The 16,963-nt window shown below is 50.0% G+C and overlaps 1 protein-coding gene across 1 annotated transcript; it reads left to right on the forward strand.

Annotated features, from left to right (window-relative positions):
* Positions 1 to 268: 268 nt before the first annotated feature.
* Positions 269 to 15,131, forward strand: TATDN2 (TatD DNase domain containing 2). Its single transcript, XM_069736219.1, has 7 exons — positions 269 to 330; positions 3,509 to 3,945; positions 12,199 to 12,612; positions 13,117 to 13,887; positions 14,359 to 14,486; positions 14,584 to 14,767; positions 14,941 to 15,131. The coding sequence occupies exons 2-7, from the start codon at positions 3,523 to 3,525 to the stop codon at positions 15,079 to 15,081; spliced, it is 2,061 nt and encodes a 686-aa protein (XP_069592320.1). The 5' UTR covers positions 269 to 330; positions 3,509 to 3,522; the 3' UTR covers positions 15,082 to 15,131.
* Positions 15,132 to 16,963: the final 1,832 nt, after the last annotated feature.

The following is a 16,963-nucleotide window of genomic DNA, read 5'->3' on the forward strand; positions in this document are numbered from 1 at the left end:
CCCGCTATACATGGCTCACGTGTGCGGCCCCGTCCTCTCTATGATACAATCTCGTGTGAAGTGACATTTCTCTACTTCTCTGTAATTTTTACTAGAACAAACTGGTTATCAGCTTGTACTTATCAGCCAATCAAATCGCATCACTTTCATCAACCAATAGGAGAGTCGAACAATTAGGCGGACAAGTTTTCTGACGAATAAACGAGCAGAACAGGAGGGGGTGGGGCGGTATCGCGCTAGGGTTCAGCCAATCACTGTTAGGCGCTGTAGGGGGCGCTGGGCCGCGGAAGGCGGAGAGCAGAGTTCTCGGGGCGGCGGTGCTGTGCGGCAGTAAGTTCGGGCGCTCCCGGCACGGGTGGTGCGCATGTGTGACAGGGCCGCCGGTAGAACTCGGTTCTCGGTGCTTTGTAGCTTCAGTACAGTTCACGGGTTCAGCTGTCGGTTCTGTGCAAACACCAACAGGGCAGTGAGCTGCTGGGACTAGTAGTACCACAGAGCAGGCCTGATAGAGTGCGGGCCCCGGGCACAGTGCATGTTATGGGCGGAACGTTCATAGTTAAAGTCTGCTGGTGACCGGGGAGTGACGCCGAGTATCTGCGGCCGAGCGCACGGTGGCACCTCGGGGAAGTTCACACCCAGCGGTTTAGATCCCTTCTGTCCCCCCCACAAGAACAAAGCAGGACGATTCCGAATAAAGCTGCGTTTCTGAGGTGTTTTATATGCAGATTTTGTGGATAAAGCTCCTTTTGTCCCATCAATATTGATTAAAAAGAAAGTAACAAAAGGGGAAAAGAAGCGACGTGTGAACGAGAGTCTAAAGGCGCAGAAAATACTTTTATTTACTTTTTATAAGGGGTTTATCACTGTCCTATCATTATGGCCGATCATCAGTGTCTGCTCTGCGGGGGGCGGGTGTCAGACCCCCGACCACTCAGTGTCTGCTCTGCGGGGAGCGGGTGTCAGACCCCCGACCACTCAGTGTCTGCTCTGCGGGGGGCGGGTGTCAGACCCCCCACCACTCAGTGTCTGCTCTGCGGGGGTGCGGGTGTCAGACCCCCCACCACTCAGTGTCTGCTCTGCGGGGAGCGGGTGTCAGACCCCCCACCACTCAGTGTCTGCTCTGCGGGGGTGCGGGTGTCAGACCCCCCACCACTCAGTGTCTGCTCTGCGGGGGTGCGGGTGTCAGACCCCCCACCACTCAGTGTCTGCTCTGCGGGGGTGCGGGTGTCAGACCCCCCACCACTCAGTGTCTGCTCTGCGGGGGTGCGGGTGTCAGACCCCCGACCACTCAGTGTCTGCTCTGCGGGGGTGTGGGTGTCAGACCCCCCACCACTCAGTGTCTGCTCTGCGGGGGTGCGGGTGTCAGACCCCCCACCACTCAGTGTCTGCTCTGCGGGGGTGCGGGTGTCAGACCCCCCACCACTCAGTGTCTGCTCTGCGGGGGTGCGGGTGTCAGACCCCCGACCACTCAGTGTCTGCTCTGCGGGGGTGCGGGTGTCAGACCCCCCACCACTCAGTGTCTGCTCTGCGGGGGTGCGGGTGTCAGATCCCCGACCACTCAGTGTCTGCTCTGCAGGGAGCGGGTGTCAGACCCCCCACCACTCAGTGTCTGCTCTGCAGGGAGCGGGTGTCAGACCCCCCACCACTCAGTGTCTGCTCTGTAGGGGAGTGGGTGTCAGACCCCCGACCACTCAGTGTCTGCTCTGCGGGGGTGCGGGTGTCAGACCCCCGACCACTCAGTGTCTGCTCTGCGGGGGAGTGGGTGTCAGACCCCCGACCACTCAGTGTCTGCTCTGCGGGGGTGCGGGTGTCAGACCCCCGACCACTCAGTGTCTGCTCTGCGGGGGTGTGGGTGTCAGACCCCCCACCACTCAGTGTCTGCTCTGCGGGGGAGTGGGTGTCAGACCCCCGACCACTCAGTGTCTGCTCTGCAGGGTAGTGGGTGTCAGACCCCCGACCACTCAGTGTCTGCTCTGCGGGGGTGCGGGTGTCAGACCCCCGACCACTCAGTGTCTGCTCTGCGGGGGTGTGGGTGTCAGACCCCCCACCACTCAGTGTCTGCTCTGCGGGGAGCGGGTGTCAGACCCCCCACCACTCAGTGTCTGCTCTGCGGGGAGCGGGTGTCAGACCCCCCACCACTCAGTGTCTGCTCTGCGGGGAGCGGGTGTCAGACCCCCCACCACTCAGTGTCTGCTCTGCGGGGGTGTGGGTGTCAGACCCCCCACCACTCAGTGTCTGCTCTGCGGGGGTGTGGGTGTCAGACCCCCCACCACTCAGTGTCTGCTCTGCAGGGGAGTGGGTGTCAGACCCCAGGACCACTCAGTGTCTGCTCTGCAGGGGAGTGGGTGTCAGACCCCCCACCACTCAGTGTCTGCTCTGCAGGTGTCAGACCCCCCACCACTCAGTGTCTGCTCTGCAGGAGAGCGGGTGTCAGACCCCCCAACCACTCAGTCAGTGTCTGCTCTGCAGGGGAGTGGGTGTCAGACCCCCCAACCACTCAGTCAGTGTCTGGTCTGCAGGGGAGTGGGTGTCAGACCCCCCACCACTCAATGTCTGCTCTGCGGGGGTGCGGGTGTCAGACCCCCGACCACTCAGTCAGTGTCTGCTCTGCAGGGGAGTGGGTGTCAGACCCCCCACCACTCAGTGTCTGCTCTGCGGGGGTGCGGGTGTCAGACCCCCGACCACTCAGTCAGTGTCTGCTCTGCAGGAGAGCGGGTGTCAGACCCCCCAACCACTCAGTCAGTGTCTGCTCTGCGGGGGTGCGGGTGTCAGACCCCCCACCACTCAGTCAGTGTCTGCTCTGCAGGAGAGCGGGTGTCAGACCCCCCAACCACTCAGTCAGTGTCTGCTCTGCAGGAGAGCGGGTGTCAGACCCCCCACCACTCAGTCAGTGTCTGCTCTGCGGGGGGCGGGTGTCAGACCCCCCACCACTCAGTGTCTGCTCTGCAGGGGAGCAGGTGTCAGACCCCCCGACCACTCAGTCAGTGACTGCTCTGCAGGGGTGTGGGTGTCAGACCCCCCAACCACTCAGTCAGTGTCTGCTCTGCGGGGTGCGGGTGTCAGACCCCCCGACCACTCAGTCAGTGACTGCTCTGCGGGGGTGCGGGTGTCAGACCCCCCGACCACTCAGTGTCTGCTCTGCAGGTTGTGGGTGTGAGGTATAATTTATTGCAGATTTACCGCTGTGGTTTTTCTGCAGCAACACAGGGTTAAAAAAAAACGCAGAGTGTGAACGGCTCCACCGCGTCTTCAGTGCTGGTGACGGATCCTGAGCGGCGTGTGAGCGCAGATTATTGACTCTCACACATTATATCACATTTTCCATTATAGGCGCAGGATGGATTTTTGGTGTTTATGTTGCAGCGTTTTTCTAATATTGACATCTGGTAGAGATCTGGACATATTGGGGTCCCCTCTCCCATTCAGGATGTCCAGAAAGGATGACAAGTTGCTGAATGTCATCTTTACGCTTGTGACTAATGAATACATTTTTTTTTCCTTTTTTTAGCTCTTAAAGTCATCATGACAGATAGGAGCGCGAGCGGTTCACGGAAGCATAGATGGCAGAGTCCGCCCGAGGTATCTCCTTGCAAATATCGGAAGAGCAGCAAGTCACGGATAGTCAGTCACAGCCGAGAGCGTAATGCTGAGAGTCGCAGCCGAGAGAGCGATGATGGGAGTCGCAGCCGAGAGCGCGACGATGGGAGTCGCAGCCGAGAGCGCGATGTGGAGAGTCGCAGCCGAGAGCGCGATGTGGAGAGTCGCAGCCAGTCCCGAGAGCAGCGGGTGATCTTCTCTCCCCTGCAGAGTACGCCTAGACGCCGGCCGGATGTCGGAACCGGGGTCCGCTCCACTGTGAGGGCCCAGAGGAGACAAACGGACGGAGTGCAATCCCAAAGAACTGCCACCCACATAGAGACATCAGAGGCGGCGCCTGAGAAAGAGGTACTTCAGTAGCAATATTCAGGGGTCTGGCTATAGAGACCACCACAATATCAAGAATGGGGATCCCAAAGTCCTTTGTGAATACTGTTGTAGCGAGAATGTGTGACCAAGCAGTGGAGGTACTAGAGTTTTAAGGGCCCCTGTGCAAGATTTGGACCGGGCCCCCCATGATATATATATGTATATGCCCCCCATCCTGATGTTTATCTCCTTCATTCTGGTATATGTTCCCTGTTCTGCCGCTGTTCTTTAATGAATAGAAAAATATAAACCATTATAATCACCAGGGGTGTATATAGAAGTCAAGACGCCATAGCAGAAGTATAATGTACTCCCCATAGTCCTCCATGTAGTATAATGCACTCCCCATAGTCCTCCATGTAGTATAATGCACTCCCCATAGTCCTCCATGTAGTATAATGCACTCCCAATAGTCCTCCATGTAGTATAATGCACTCCCCATAGTCCTCCATGTAGTATAATGCACTCCCCATAGTCCTCCATACAGTATAATTCACTCCCCATAGTCCTCCATACAGTATAATGCACAGCCCATAGTCTTCCATACAGTGTAATGCACAGCCCATAGTCCTCCATGTAGTATAATGCACTCCCCATAGTCCTCCATGTAGTATAATGCCAGCCCATAGTCCTCCATACAGTATAATGCACTCCCCATAGTCCTCCATGTAGTATAATGCACTCCCCATAGTCCTCCATGTAGTATAATGCCAGCCCATAGTCCTCCATACAGTGTAATGCACAGCCCATAGTCATCCATGTAGTATAATGCACTCCCCATAGTCCTCCATGTAGTATAATGCCAGCCCATAGTCCTCCATACAGTATAATGCACTCCCCATAGTCCTCCATGTAGTATAATGCACTCCCCATAGTCCTCCATGTAGTATAATGCCAGCCCATAGTCCTCCATACAGTGTAATGCACTCCCCATAGTCCTCCATACAGTATAATGCACTCCCCATAGTCCTCCATGTAGTATAATGCCAGCCCATAGTCCTCCATACAGTATAATGCACAGCCCATAGTCCTCCATACAGTATAATGCACTCCCCATAGTCCTCCATGTAGTATAATGCACTCCCCATAGTCCTCCATGTAGTATAATGCCAGCCCATAGTCCTCCATACAGTATAATGCACTCCCCATAGTCCTCCATGTAGTATAATGCACTCCCCATAGTCCTCCATACAGTATAATGCACTCCCCATAGTCCTCCATGTAGTATAATGCACTCCCCATAGTCCTCCATGTAGTATAATGCACTCCCCATAGTCCTCCATACAGTATAATGCACAGCCCATAGTCCTCCATACAGTATAATGCACAGCCCATAGTCCTCCATACAGTGTAATGCACTCCCCATAGTCCTCCATACAGTATAATGCACTCCCCATAGTCCTCCATGTAGTATAATGCACAGCCCATAGTCCTCCATACAGTATAATGCACAGCCCATAGTCCTCCATACAGTATAATGCACTCCCCATAGTCCTCCATACAGTATAATGCACTCCCCATAGTCCTCCATGTAGTATAATGCACTCCCCATAGTCCTCCATACAGTATAATGCACTCCCCATAGTCCTCCATACAGTATAATGCACTCCCCATAGTCCTCCATGTAGTATAATGCACAGCCCATAGTCCTCCATACAGTATAATGCACTCCCCATAGTCCTCCATACAGTATAATGCACAGCCCATAGTTCTCCATACAGTATAATGCACTCCCCATAGTCCTCCATACAGTATAATGCACAGCCCATAGTCCTCCATGTACAGATCTGGCAAAAATTAAGAGACCACTGCAAAATGTTCAGTTTGTCTGATTTTTCTCTTTATAGGTATATTTTTGAGTAAAATGTAAATTGCTTATATATTCTATAAACTTCTGACAACATCTCTCCGTATAACCTAAAAAAAGATTTCCGTGGCCAAAACAGAAGTTAACCCCTTAGGCCTATCATTTTTACCGACGGATGCTAAGAAGAGCAACAAATTGGGTCCTTATACTAGTAATATTAGACAGCAGAAACAATAGCTCTGTCCTGTAAAACAAATCTATTGTGGATCCCAAAATAATTGGAAGGGGGTATTGTGTGTGAGTGAATAAATATAATTTTATTAAATACAAATAATACAAAAATAGGACAAAAATTCTAAACAGAAGATAATCAGTGAAAAACAGCTAAAAGATCGCCAACACCAACAGAACGACAATATTGATACTAGCAATAAGAAAAAGAAACATGTCCCAGTGGGCACAGCGGCATACAGTCTCCAAGACAATGGGCCAGAAAGTCCAGGTACAGGCTTACCATATGTGCTAAAATGGATATCAAAGTCCTAACTATAAGCAGGGTAAGGGGGCGGTATATCGCTATGGTTATTAATAACTGGTGCTCTCAATTTCAGTTTGCTCCACTTTGAATAATCACCCAATGTAGCCCAGCGATGGCAGTTACATCATACCGGCAGTTGGTTAGACCCAGAGTCTGGCAATGCAGGTAACAGGTCATATTATTTTACCTTGGGACATGATGATCCTAGTGTGCCGCTGTGTCCGTCGCACACGTAATGCCTCGACGCGCGTTTCACCGCCCACACGGCTTCGTCAGGAGGCGTGATTAAAAGCTGAGAGTCATGGATATATATCTCTAAAGATTGGGATCTAACCAGCGAATCGGCGCACTGCTGTGCATGATGCCCCGCCCCGGCGCGCAGCACCAGCGATGGGAGGGAGGACATACGTCATCACCTCCCATCGCCGAGGCAACACACCCAAGCCTCCCCCAGCATCCGGCCGGCGCAGCGCGTGCCCAGAGTGCGTCTGCGCCTAGATCAACAAGGTAACAAGTTCCATGGTGTCTGAAGAAAGGGGCCGGTCGCTGGATAAATACATCAGCCCGCATGATGTGCTGCCGTGCGAGGAGGGAGCCCGGCGGGCGTCGGGTGGGAGGACTGACGTCATCACCGCCCATAGTGATGCGTCCGAGCCTCCCTAGACACAGGGCCAGCACAGCGCATGCGCGAAGCACGTCCATGCCGGATCTGTACTAGTATAACAGACAGGATAGTATAATGCCAGAGTCCGTAATAAAGTTATAGCCTGTCTAAATAGACATGACAGCGGGCTCATGTGGCGATAACTGGATTAATGTGTCTATCAGCAGGTACGATTAGATGATTGCAATGTTTGGGTATAGCTATATAAATATACAGAGGAGATATAGAGGGGTTAACATTGAGCTATCGTAATAGAGAAGGACCATAAAGTGTCTTGGTATATAGTGTGTAGCACACGGTTAAGATGAATAGTCCAGCTATAGTCTAAGTATTATCATACGCAGATGGTTAACTTATTTAGAGGTCAGAATAAGGGTTTTTAACCTGCACTACTTTTTAGTGGGTGGACCCGTTATGCAATCATTAGGTAGAATATTAGCAGTAGTAATTAGGGATCTACCAACAGGAAGTGCATAATATAGTTACATATAAAAAGGTCATTGCACAACACTTAGTCCATGTTCACACAGTGCGTTTTTTTCTGCGGAACCGCAGCGTTCTTGCCGCTGCGGTTCCGCAGCTGTTTTCCATGCAGGGTACAGTACACTGTACCCTATGGAAAACAGGAACCACTGTGCACATGATGCGGGAATCGGGAAAAAAAGCTGCGCTGAATAGCCGCGGTAAAAAAGAAGTACCATGTCACTTCTTTTTTCGGAGCCGCAGCGGTTCTGCACCCATAGACCTCCAATGTGAGGTCAAACCCGCAGTAAAACCCGCAGATCAAAAATATATCTGTGGGTTTTATTGCGGTTTGTGGTGCCGAACCGCTGCAGCAGGAAGTGCGGGGAAGCGGGCGAAAGTGCGTGGGCGGAGTGTGGCTGCCCCGATCCCACCCCCCCGTGCTCCGATGCCCGCCCCCCCGTGCTCCGATGCTGTCTCTCCAAAAATATTTTTCTCATATCCGATGTTGCATGTTGACCGGTCCTCATAAAGTAGAACATGATGAATAATGACATATTGAAAAAAGTATCTAGAAAATAGAGATGAGAAGTAAATATTGGAATAAAATACATAACAAAAAAAAAGCATGACTCAATTAAAATAGCGCACAGATGGAATTTAAAGAAAAGACTTGAAACTGACGGCTTCATTAAGGCCGTGAGGTGTCATGGTGTGAAGTGTCTCTTTTTGCAGAAGCTTTTGTTTTAGGTTTCCACCACAGATGCCCATGTGTACATGGTCAATGCCCCGGGCTATCAGGCCTTTTGGATTGCAAGCATGGACATCCAAAAAATGTTTTGGAATAGTTTTTAGGAGATGTGATTCTAAACATTGTGCTGCATTTTTAATGTCTCTGACATGTTCTTGTATACGAATTTTAAATGCTCTGGTCGTCATGTATCAGACCACAGGGGCAGCTGATATGGTAAATGATCGCCTCTGTGTCGCATGTGATATGATGCACAATTTTACAGATCTTGTCTCCTTTTGAATTTGAAAATTCCTTTGTCCTTATGATGATTCGGCATGCTGAACAATTTCCACGAGGGAAACATCCCCAGGGTGGTCCTTTACTGGTGCTTGAAAAGGGGTTAGGCTTCTTTCACACTAGCGTCGGATTCGGCCCGTCGCATTGCGTCAGGCCGAGATTCCGACGCTAGCGTTTGATGCGCCGCGCAATGGGTGCAGCGGATGCATTTCTCCGGCGCATCCGCTGCCCCATTGTGAGGTGCGGGGGGGTGGGGGCGGTCTGTCGGCAGCAAAAAACGTTACATTCAACGTTTTTTGCTCCCGGCGGTCCGCCACAACACGGCGCAACCGTCGCACGATGGTTGCGACGTGTGTCAATACGTCGCAATGCGTCGGTAATGTTACTCTATGGGGCAAAAACGCATCCTGCAAACAACTTTGCAGGATGCGTTTTTTCCCCTAAACGACGCATTGCGATGTATTAAAAAAAAAAACGCCAGTGTGAAAGTAACCTTAGTCTTAGGAGGTATGTAATGGCTCCTGCAGAGCGTGTCACCCAGGGCCTGCGACTTTCGCCATGTGATGGAAGGGTAAGGTGTTCATTGTTTATGTAAGTCTCTGTCAGTTAGTAAAACGGGCCAATGTTTTCTAAAAATTTGATTTATTTTGGCCCAGTTTGAATTAAATTTTGTGATAAATCTTGGACCAGTGTCTGCAGTTGTGGTCTTTATACGAGGGGGTTTAGACAGAAAATTAGATCTGCTCTGTTGTGAAGCACGAAGGTAACCCCTCGTTATTTCTCTGGCTGGATATCCTCTGTTCTTAAATCTACGCTCTAGATTTTTTTGCCTGTCTGTGAAAAGTTGTATCATTTGAGCAAATGTGACGAGCTCGCAAGAATTGTCCTATTGGAATGGAATTCTTAAGTTTGGGTGGATGTGAGGATGAATAGTGCAGTAAAGCATTTGTGGCAGTAGTTTTTCTGTAGATATCTGTGCAAAATGTTCAGTTTGTCTGATTTTTCTCTTTATAGGTATATTTTTTAGTAAAATGTAAATTGCTTATATATTCTATAAACTTCTGACAACATCTCTCCGTAGTTCCAAGCAATACATTTTAGATTTTTTTTTAGGCAAAGAAAAATGGTCAAAATTAAAAAAAAAAAAAAACAACTCGTTGCTTTCACACCTCAAATAATGCAAAGAAAACAAGTTTATAATCATTTAGAAACAACAATACTAATGTTTTATCTCATGAAGTTCAGAAATCAATATTTGGTGGAATAACCATGATTTTTAATCCCGGCTTTCCTGCGTCTTGGCAGCTTTCCTCCAGTCTGTCACTCTGCTCCTTGGTGACCTGATGCCGCTCCTGGTACAATAATGTCAGCCGTTCTTCTTTGTTTGATGGCTTGTGACTATCCATCATCCTCTTGATTACATTCCAGATGTTTTCAATGGGGGTCAGGTCTGGAGAATGGGCGGCCATGACAGGGATGTGATGTGGTGGTCTTTTAATTTTTGCCAGAGCTGTATGTAGTATAATGCACAGCCCATAGTCCTCCATGTCGTATAATGCACAGCCCATAGTCCTCCATGTAGTATAATGCACAGCCCATAGTCCTCCATATAGTATAATGCACAGACCATAGTCCTCCATGTAGTATAATGCACAGCCCATAGTCCTCCATGTAGCATAATGCACAGCCCATAGTCCTCCATGTAGTATAATGCACAGCCCATAGTCCTCCATGTAGTATAATGAACAGCCCATAGTCCTCCATGTAGTATAATGAACAGCCCATAGTCCTCCATGTAGTATAATGAACAGCCCATAGTCCTCCATGTAGTATAATGCACAGCCCATAGTCCTCCATGTAGTATAATGCACAGCCCATAGTCCTCCATGTAGTATAATCCACAGCCCATAGTCCTCCATGTAGTATAATGCACAGCCCATAGTCCTCCATGTAGTATAATGCACAGCTCATAGTCCTCCATGTAGTATAATGCACAGCCCATAGTCCTCCATGTAGTATAATGCACAGCCCATAGTCCTCCATGTAGTATAATGCACAGCCCATAGTCCTCCATGTAGTATAATGCACAGACCATAGTCCTCCATGTAGTATAATGCACAGCCCATAGTCCTCCATGTAGTATAATGCACAGCCCATAGTCATCCATGTAGTATAATGCACAGCCCATAGTCCTCCATGTAGTATAATGCACAGCCCATAGTCCTCCATGTAGTATAATCCACAGCCCATAGTCCTCCATGTAGTATAATCCACAGCCCATAGTCATCCATGTAGTATAATGCACAGCCCATAGTCATCCATGTAGTATAATGAACAGCCCATAGTCCTCCATACAGTGTAATGCACAGCCCATAGTCATCCATGTAGTATAATGCACAGCCCATAGTCCTCCATGTAGTATAATGCACAGCCCATAGTCCTCCATGTAGTATAATGCACAGACCATAGTCCTCCATGTAGTATAATGCACAGCCCATAGTCATCCATACAGTGTAATGCACAGCCCATAGTCATCCATGTAGTATAATGCACAGCCCATAGTCCTCCATGTAGTATAATGCACAGCCCATAGTCCTCCATGTAGTATAATCCACAGCCCATAGTCCTCCATGTAGTATAATCCACAGCCCATAGTCATCCATGTAGTATAATGCACAGCCCATAGTCATCCATGTAGTATAATGAACAGCCCATAGTCCTCCATACAGTGTAATGCACAGCCCATAGTCATCCATGTAGTATAATGCACAGCCCATAGTCCTCCATGTAGTATAATGCACAGCCCACAGTCCTCCATATAGTATAATGCACAGCCCATAGTCCTCCATGTAGTATAATGCACAGCCCATAGTCATCCATACAGTGTAATGCACAGCCCATAGTCATCCATGTAGTATAATGCACAGCACATAGTCCTCCATGTAGTATAATGCACAGCCCACAGTCCTCCATATAGTATAATGCACAGCCCATAGTCCTCCATGTAGTATAATGCACAGCCCATAGTCATCCATACAGTGTAATGCACAGCCCATAGTCATCCATGTAGTATAATGCACAGTTCATAGTCCTCCATGTAGTATAATGCACAGCCCATAGTCCTCCATGTAGTATAATCCACAGCCCATAGTCCTCCATGTAGTATAATCCACAGCCCATAGTCATCCATGTAGTATAATGCACAGCCCATAGTCATCCATGTAGTATAATGAACAGCCCATAGTCCTCCATACAGTGTAATGCACAGCCCATAGTCATCCATGTAGTATAATGCACAGCCCATAGTCCTCCATGTAGTGTAATGCACAGCCCATAGTCATCCATGTAGTATAATGCACAGCCCATAGTCCTCCATGTAGTATAATGCACAGCCCATAGTCCTCCATGTAGTATAATGCACAGCCCATAGTCCTCCATGTAGTATAATGCACAGCCCACAGTCCTCCATATAGTATAATGCACAGCCCATAGTCCTCCATGTAGTATAATGCACAGCCCATAGTCCTCCATGTAGTATAATGCACAGCCCATAGTCCTCCATGTAGTATAATGCACAGCCCACAGTCCTCCATATAGTATAATGCACAGCCCATAGTCCTCCATGTAGTATAATGCACAGCCCATAGTCCTCCATACAGTGTAATGCACCATGATCAGTGTGATTTTCTCTTGTGCCCACAAACCACTAATATTCCACATTTTCTCTCCAGCGCGATCACCAGGAGCAGAGAAATATTGACTCTAATAGGAGATCGAGTAACGAGGAGATGAGACAGCAAAGCTTGAAAATCAAAGTGCCTTCTCTCCTGTTCAAGAGGGCGTTCAATGACATCCTGGGGACGCCCCGGAGAGCGCGGGACGGCGAGACCAGGAGCTCACATGATAGAAAACCAGTGGAAAAAAGTATTCGCTCTGATCCAGAAGATTCGCCTCCGCTCCGCTCAACCCCAAAATCCACACTCTCCAAGAAAGAAGCTGTGGGAGACCGGAAACAGAGCAGCGACGACAGAAAGCGAGCGCCCAGCCCGAGACACACGGTCATCAATGTGACTCCCAGTCCTGAAGCCAAAGTCCCGCAGGAAATCCCCCGACTTGTGTTCTTACATGAAGACAGTGATAATGATGTGAGTACAGCAGTAATTTCTTAAAGGGGTTGTGCGGGGTTGGGATCTTGATGGCTTGCACTTAGGAAAGGTCCTTGGTATAATCGGGGTCTGATGTTCGGCACCTCCACAGTTCTCTGTGTACGGGCCCAAAGCTCGGTGCACTGTGCAGTGTCACATTCTGGTGCTGCGGCTCCTAGTGAAGTCAATGAGATCCAACCCGTAGTACCTTGACCGACCACTACACAGTGTAAGACGCTGTACATTGTGTCCATCCATCCCCCCCTGGAGGAGCACAGAGCTGATAGGTGGGGTGCGGTGTGCCGGACCCCCACCAGATTATTCAGATTGTGGAAACGCTGATCCCGTCAATTAACCCTCTCACTGCCGCTATCTCAGCTAATGGAGGCTTTGTGCAGGGAGCCATGATCACAGGCCGTAATGCTCGCTCATGGTTTTATCGGAGGGGGAGACACATTTCCATTTCTTGAGATAACAGGCCGTAATCATTACCTATTTTTGCAGGTAGCAGAAAAGGATCCTTCTATCGGAAGTGACTTCTCTGACGTAGAAGATGTGGGGCCACTGGCCAGATTTTCTCAGGATGACGATTTCCCGCCTTGCTGTTCTATAAATGATGACACTCTCCAGTTTGAAAGTCTCTGGGAGCGTTACACTGAGCCGATCACCCCCGTCTACAGACCCCCCGCAGAACGTGGCACCTGGCGCCAGAAAGAGCAAGACAGCAGCTACGCGTCCGAACCTTCCCTGCTGGACAGCAGTCGCCTCAGCATGTCCAGCGACAACGTCAGCCCCATAGTAAGGAGCCACAAGCGATACGAGTCTTCTGACGACGCCTGGACCCCTGGTCGCACCACCAAGTCCGGCAGACGCACTCTGGAAATTCCTTCTACGAGTTCGGACTCCAAGTTCCTGCCTGGAGGCTTCATAGACACCCACTGCCACCTGGACATGCTCTACTCCAGACTGGCGCACAGGTCGTCCTTCGCGGACCTCCGGGAACAGTTCACCTCCACCTTCCCCCGGGAGTTTCAGGGCTGCATCACCGACTACTGCGATCCTCGCACGCTGCACAGGCTTCCATGGGATCAGGTGCTGAACGAGGACTTGGTGTGGGGGGCTTTTGGCTGTCACCCCCACTTCGCTCAGTATTACGATAAGTACCTGCATGAAGAGATGATGATGGCTCTGCGGCACCCGAAAGCTATCGCCTTCGGAGAAATGGGTCTGGACTATTCCCATAAATGTTCCACGGAGATCGCAGACCAGATCATGGTGAGGAATTACTTTCTGTAGACTCTTTTTTTTTTTTTTAATTATTATTCTGCTGTAACCTGTGTAGCCCCCCACCCAACCCCCATCCCGCTTCTTCCTGATCTGTGCTTGCTGTCATTTCGTAGTTACACAGAGGCACATGGCTCCAATAATTGGACTGTAAGGGGCGCCGGCGTCCATCACATGATCGGGATAGATCCTGTATATAGTGGGATCAGACTACGGCATTTGTAGCCTGTTACCATGGAAACAGGTCTTTGTGATCTGCCCCGATCAGTGATATGAGGCCCCCATGTATTATACAATATTTAAGGTTTCTAGTAAATACCAGTAAGCAGAATTCTTAAAAATCATGAAAAATTTGGTGGTGTGTTTGCTACGGGTTACAGCACGTCTGCGGGGGATTTAGTTCTTGTTGCACTTTATTATCAGGTTTACTAACAACATTCCTCTGTTTTTCCACCCGAGCAGGTTTTCGAGAAGCAGCTGAAGCTGGTTGTGCAGTTGGGGAAACCTCTGGTCATTCACTGTCGGGGTGCGGACAAGGACTTGTTCAAAATATTGAAAAAATTGATTCCTCGAGACTACAAGATACACCGGTGAGTTACGTTCCCTGTCCGATCTCCATGTGTCCGATCTCCATGTTCACGCGCTTGGTCTGGACCCTCGGTAACATCTCCTCCTCCTTCTCCGCAGACACTGCTTCACCGGCAGCTACCAAGACATTGAGCCATTTCTGGAGGAGTTCCCGAACATGATGGTGGGCTTCACCGCCGTCCTGACGTATCCTTCTGCTGTGGCACCGCGAGACGCCGTTACAAAAATCCCCTTGGACCGGCTGATTGTGGAGACGGACGCCCCGTATTTCGTTCCTAAACAGGTAATGGGAAACATCTGTTTGCAGTGAACACTACTACCCCCACTATGCACAGTAGCAGAGCATCCTCCGTGCTGACACTGAACCAGCAGGCGGCGTCCATCAGTGTTACATCATATCCCAGCGATCTGTGTATCTGTCGCTAATGATACTTTTTTCTATTTCCTTTTCTTTAGGTACCTAAACACGTCTGTAAATTTTCGCACCCCGGTCTCGCCATACACACCGTTCACGAAATCGCCAGGCTACAAAACTTACCCATCAAAAGCGTCATGGCAAAATTACGGGAGAACACATACCGGATCTATAGTGTATAGTACCGCTCTCTGTGATGTCTTGTTTTAATAAAACTTGAAATTAGAGAAGATTTCTGTCCAGTGTCTTTTTTTTCCCCCTGTTAAAGTCTGATAAAAAACTAAAAATGAAAAATCTTTTTTTTTTTTTCTTTTAAGATTTCTTTGCTATGTAATGGTATTAAAGACGCTATCACTTTTCTGGGGTAAAGTGGGCCCCCACTAATAAAATCACCAGATATCAGTGATGCGCTCCGTTCAGGTGGATGACGAAAAACAACTAGTGAAGTGCTGGGTATACAGGAGCCGAGACAGACTGACAGCCTGCGCCTAGGGCGACACGTGGTGTAAAACATCGCATAGAAGACTGATAGCTGCAGCTGCATCCCCCTCCTCCCAAAGTAGAGGCGATGAGGGGGATGTAGCTGCATCTTCTTTCTATAATCAGGTATGCAGGGAGAGGAGCGGGATGCAACTGCAGCTTCTCCCCTCCCAACATACCTGATCATAGAAAGAAGCTGCATCCTCCTCTCTGCATACTCGATCATAGAAAGATGCAGCTACGTTCCTCTCCTCTCCTTCCTGCAAACCTGGTCATAGAAAGGAGGGGGTTAGAGCTGCAGCTTCTTTCTATGATCAGTTATGCTGGGAAGAGAGGAGGGGGATGCAGCTTCTTACTGTGATCTGGTACGCTGGGACAGGAGGGAGATGCAGATGCAGGTCCTTTTTATGATCAGGTATGCTGGGAGGGAGATGTAGCTGCAGGTCCTTTTTATGATTAGGTATGCTGGGAGGCAGGGCCGTATTTGCCACTAGGCACTTGAGGGCACGTGCCTAGGGCGGCGGGATGCGGGGGGGCGCCCTTGAGCTAGGTTTTTTCCTTTTTTTTTTTTTTTTTATTTTATAAAACTCCGGGGTCAAGTTTCCGCCCCCCCTCCTCCCTCCCCCCTTCCCGCCCCCCCCTCCTCCCTCCTTCCCGCCCCCTTCCCTCCCTCCCTGAAGACGTAATACTCACCTTCCTCCAGCGGTGGCTGCAACTGCGTCTCAGCGCCGTCCTGTCTTCAGCGGTCACATGGTACCGATCATTAAGGGTGATGAATATGCGCATATTCATCACCCTTAATTAGCGCTACCATGTGACCGCTGAAGACAGGAAGGAAGACGCTGAGATGCCAGGAAGTTCTGTGCTGCGCGCCGGTGAGAGGTAAGTATGACAGGGAAAAAAGTGGGGTGCCGTGCACACAGGGGAGGAGGATGGGGAGCCGTGCATACAGGGGAGAAGGATGGGGAGCCGTGCATACAGGGGAGAAGGATGGGGAGTCGTGCACACAGGGGAGAAGGATGGGGAGCCGTGCATACAGGGGAGAAGGATGGGGAGCCGTGCATACAGGGGAGAAGGATGGGGAGCCATGAACGCAGGGGAGAAGGATGGGGAGCCATGAACGCAGAGTGGGAGGATGGGGGAGCCATGAACGCAGAGTGGGAGGATGGGGGAGCCATGAACGCAGAGTGGGAGGATGGGGGAGCCATGAACGCAGGGGAGAAGGATGGGGGAGCCATGAACGCAGGGGAGAAGGATGGGGAGCCATGAACGCAGAGTGGGAGGATGGGGGAGCCATGCTTGCAGGGGAGAAGGATGGGGGAGCCATGAACGCAGGGTGGGAGGATGGGGGAGGCATGAACGCAGTGTGGGAGGATGGAGTATAAATATGGAGTATAAATACTGGGCCCTATAAGGGGGACACAGTGTGAGAGGACAGTGTGAAGAGGGGACTGGTATAGAAAGGAGAGGACAGTGTGAAGAGCATGTACCATAAGAGGGACAGTGTGGGGGTCATACTTTGTGCAGACAATATAGTGAGGGGCAATTTTTTATTTGGGAGCATTATAATGACACTTGTATCTT

The sequence above is a fragment of the Ranitomeya imitator genome, chromosome 8, assembly GCF_032444005.1.
Source record: "Ranitomeya imitator isolate aRanImi1 chromosome 8, aRanImi1.pri, whole genome shotgun sequence".
In the NCBI taxonomy this organism is placed as follows: Eukaryota; Metazoa; Chordata; class Amphibia; order Anura; family Dendrobatidae; genus Ranitomeya; species Ranitomeya imitator.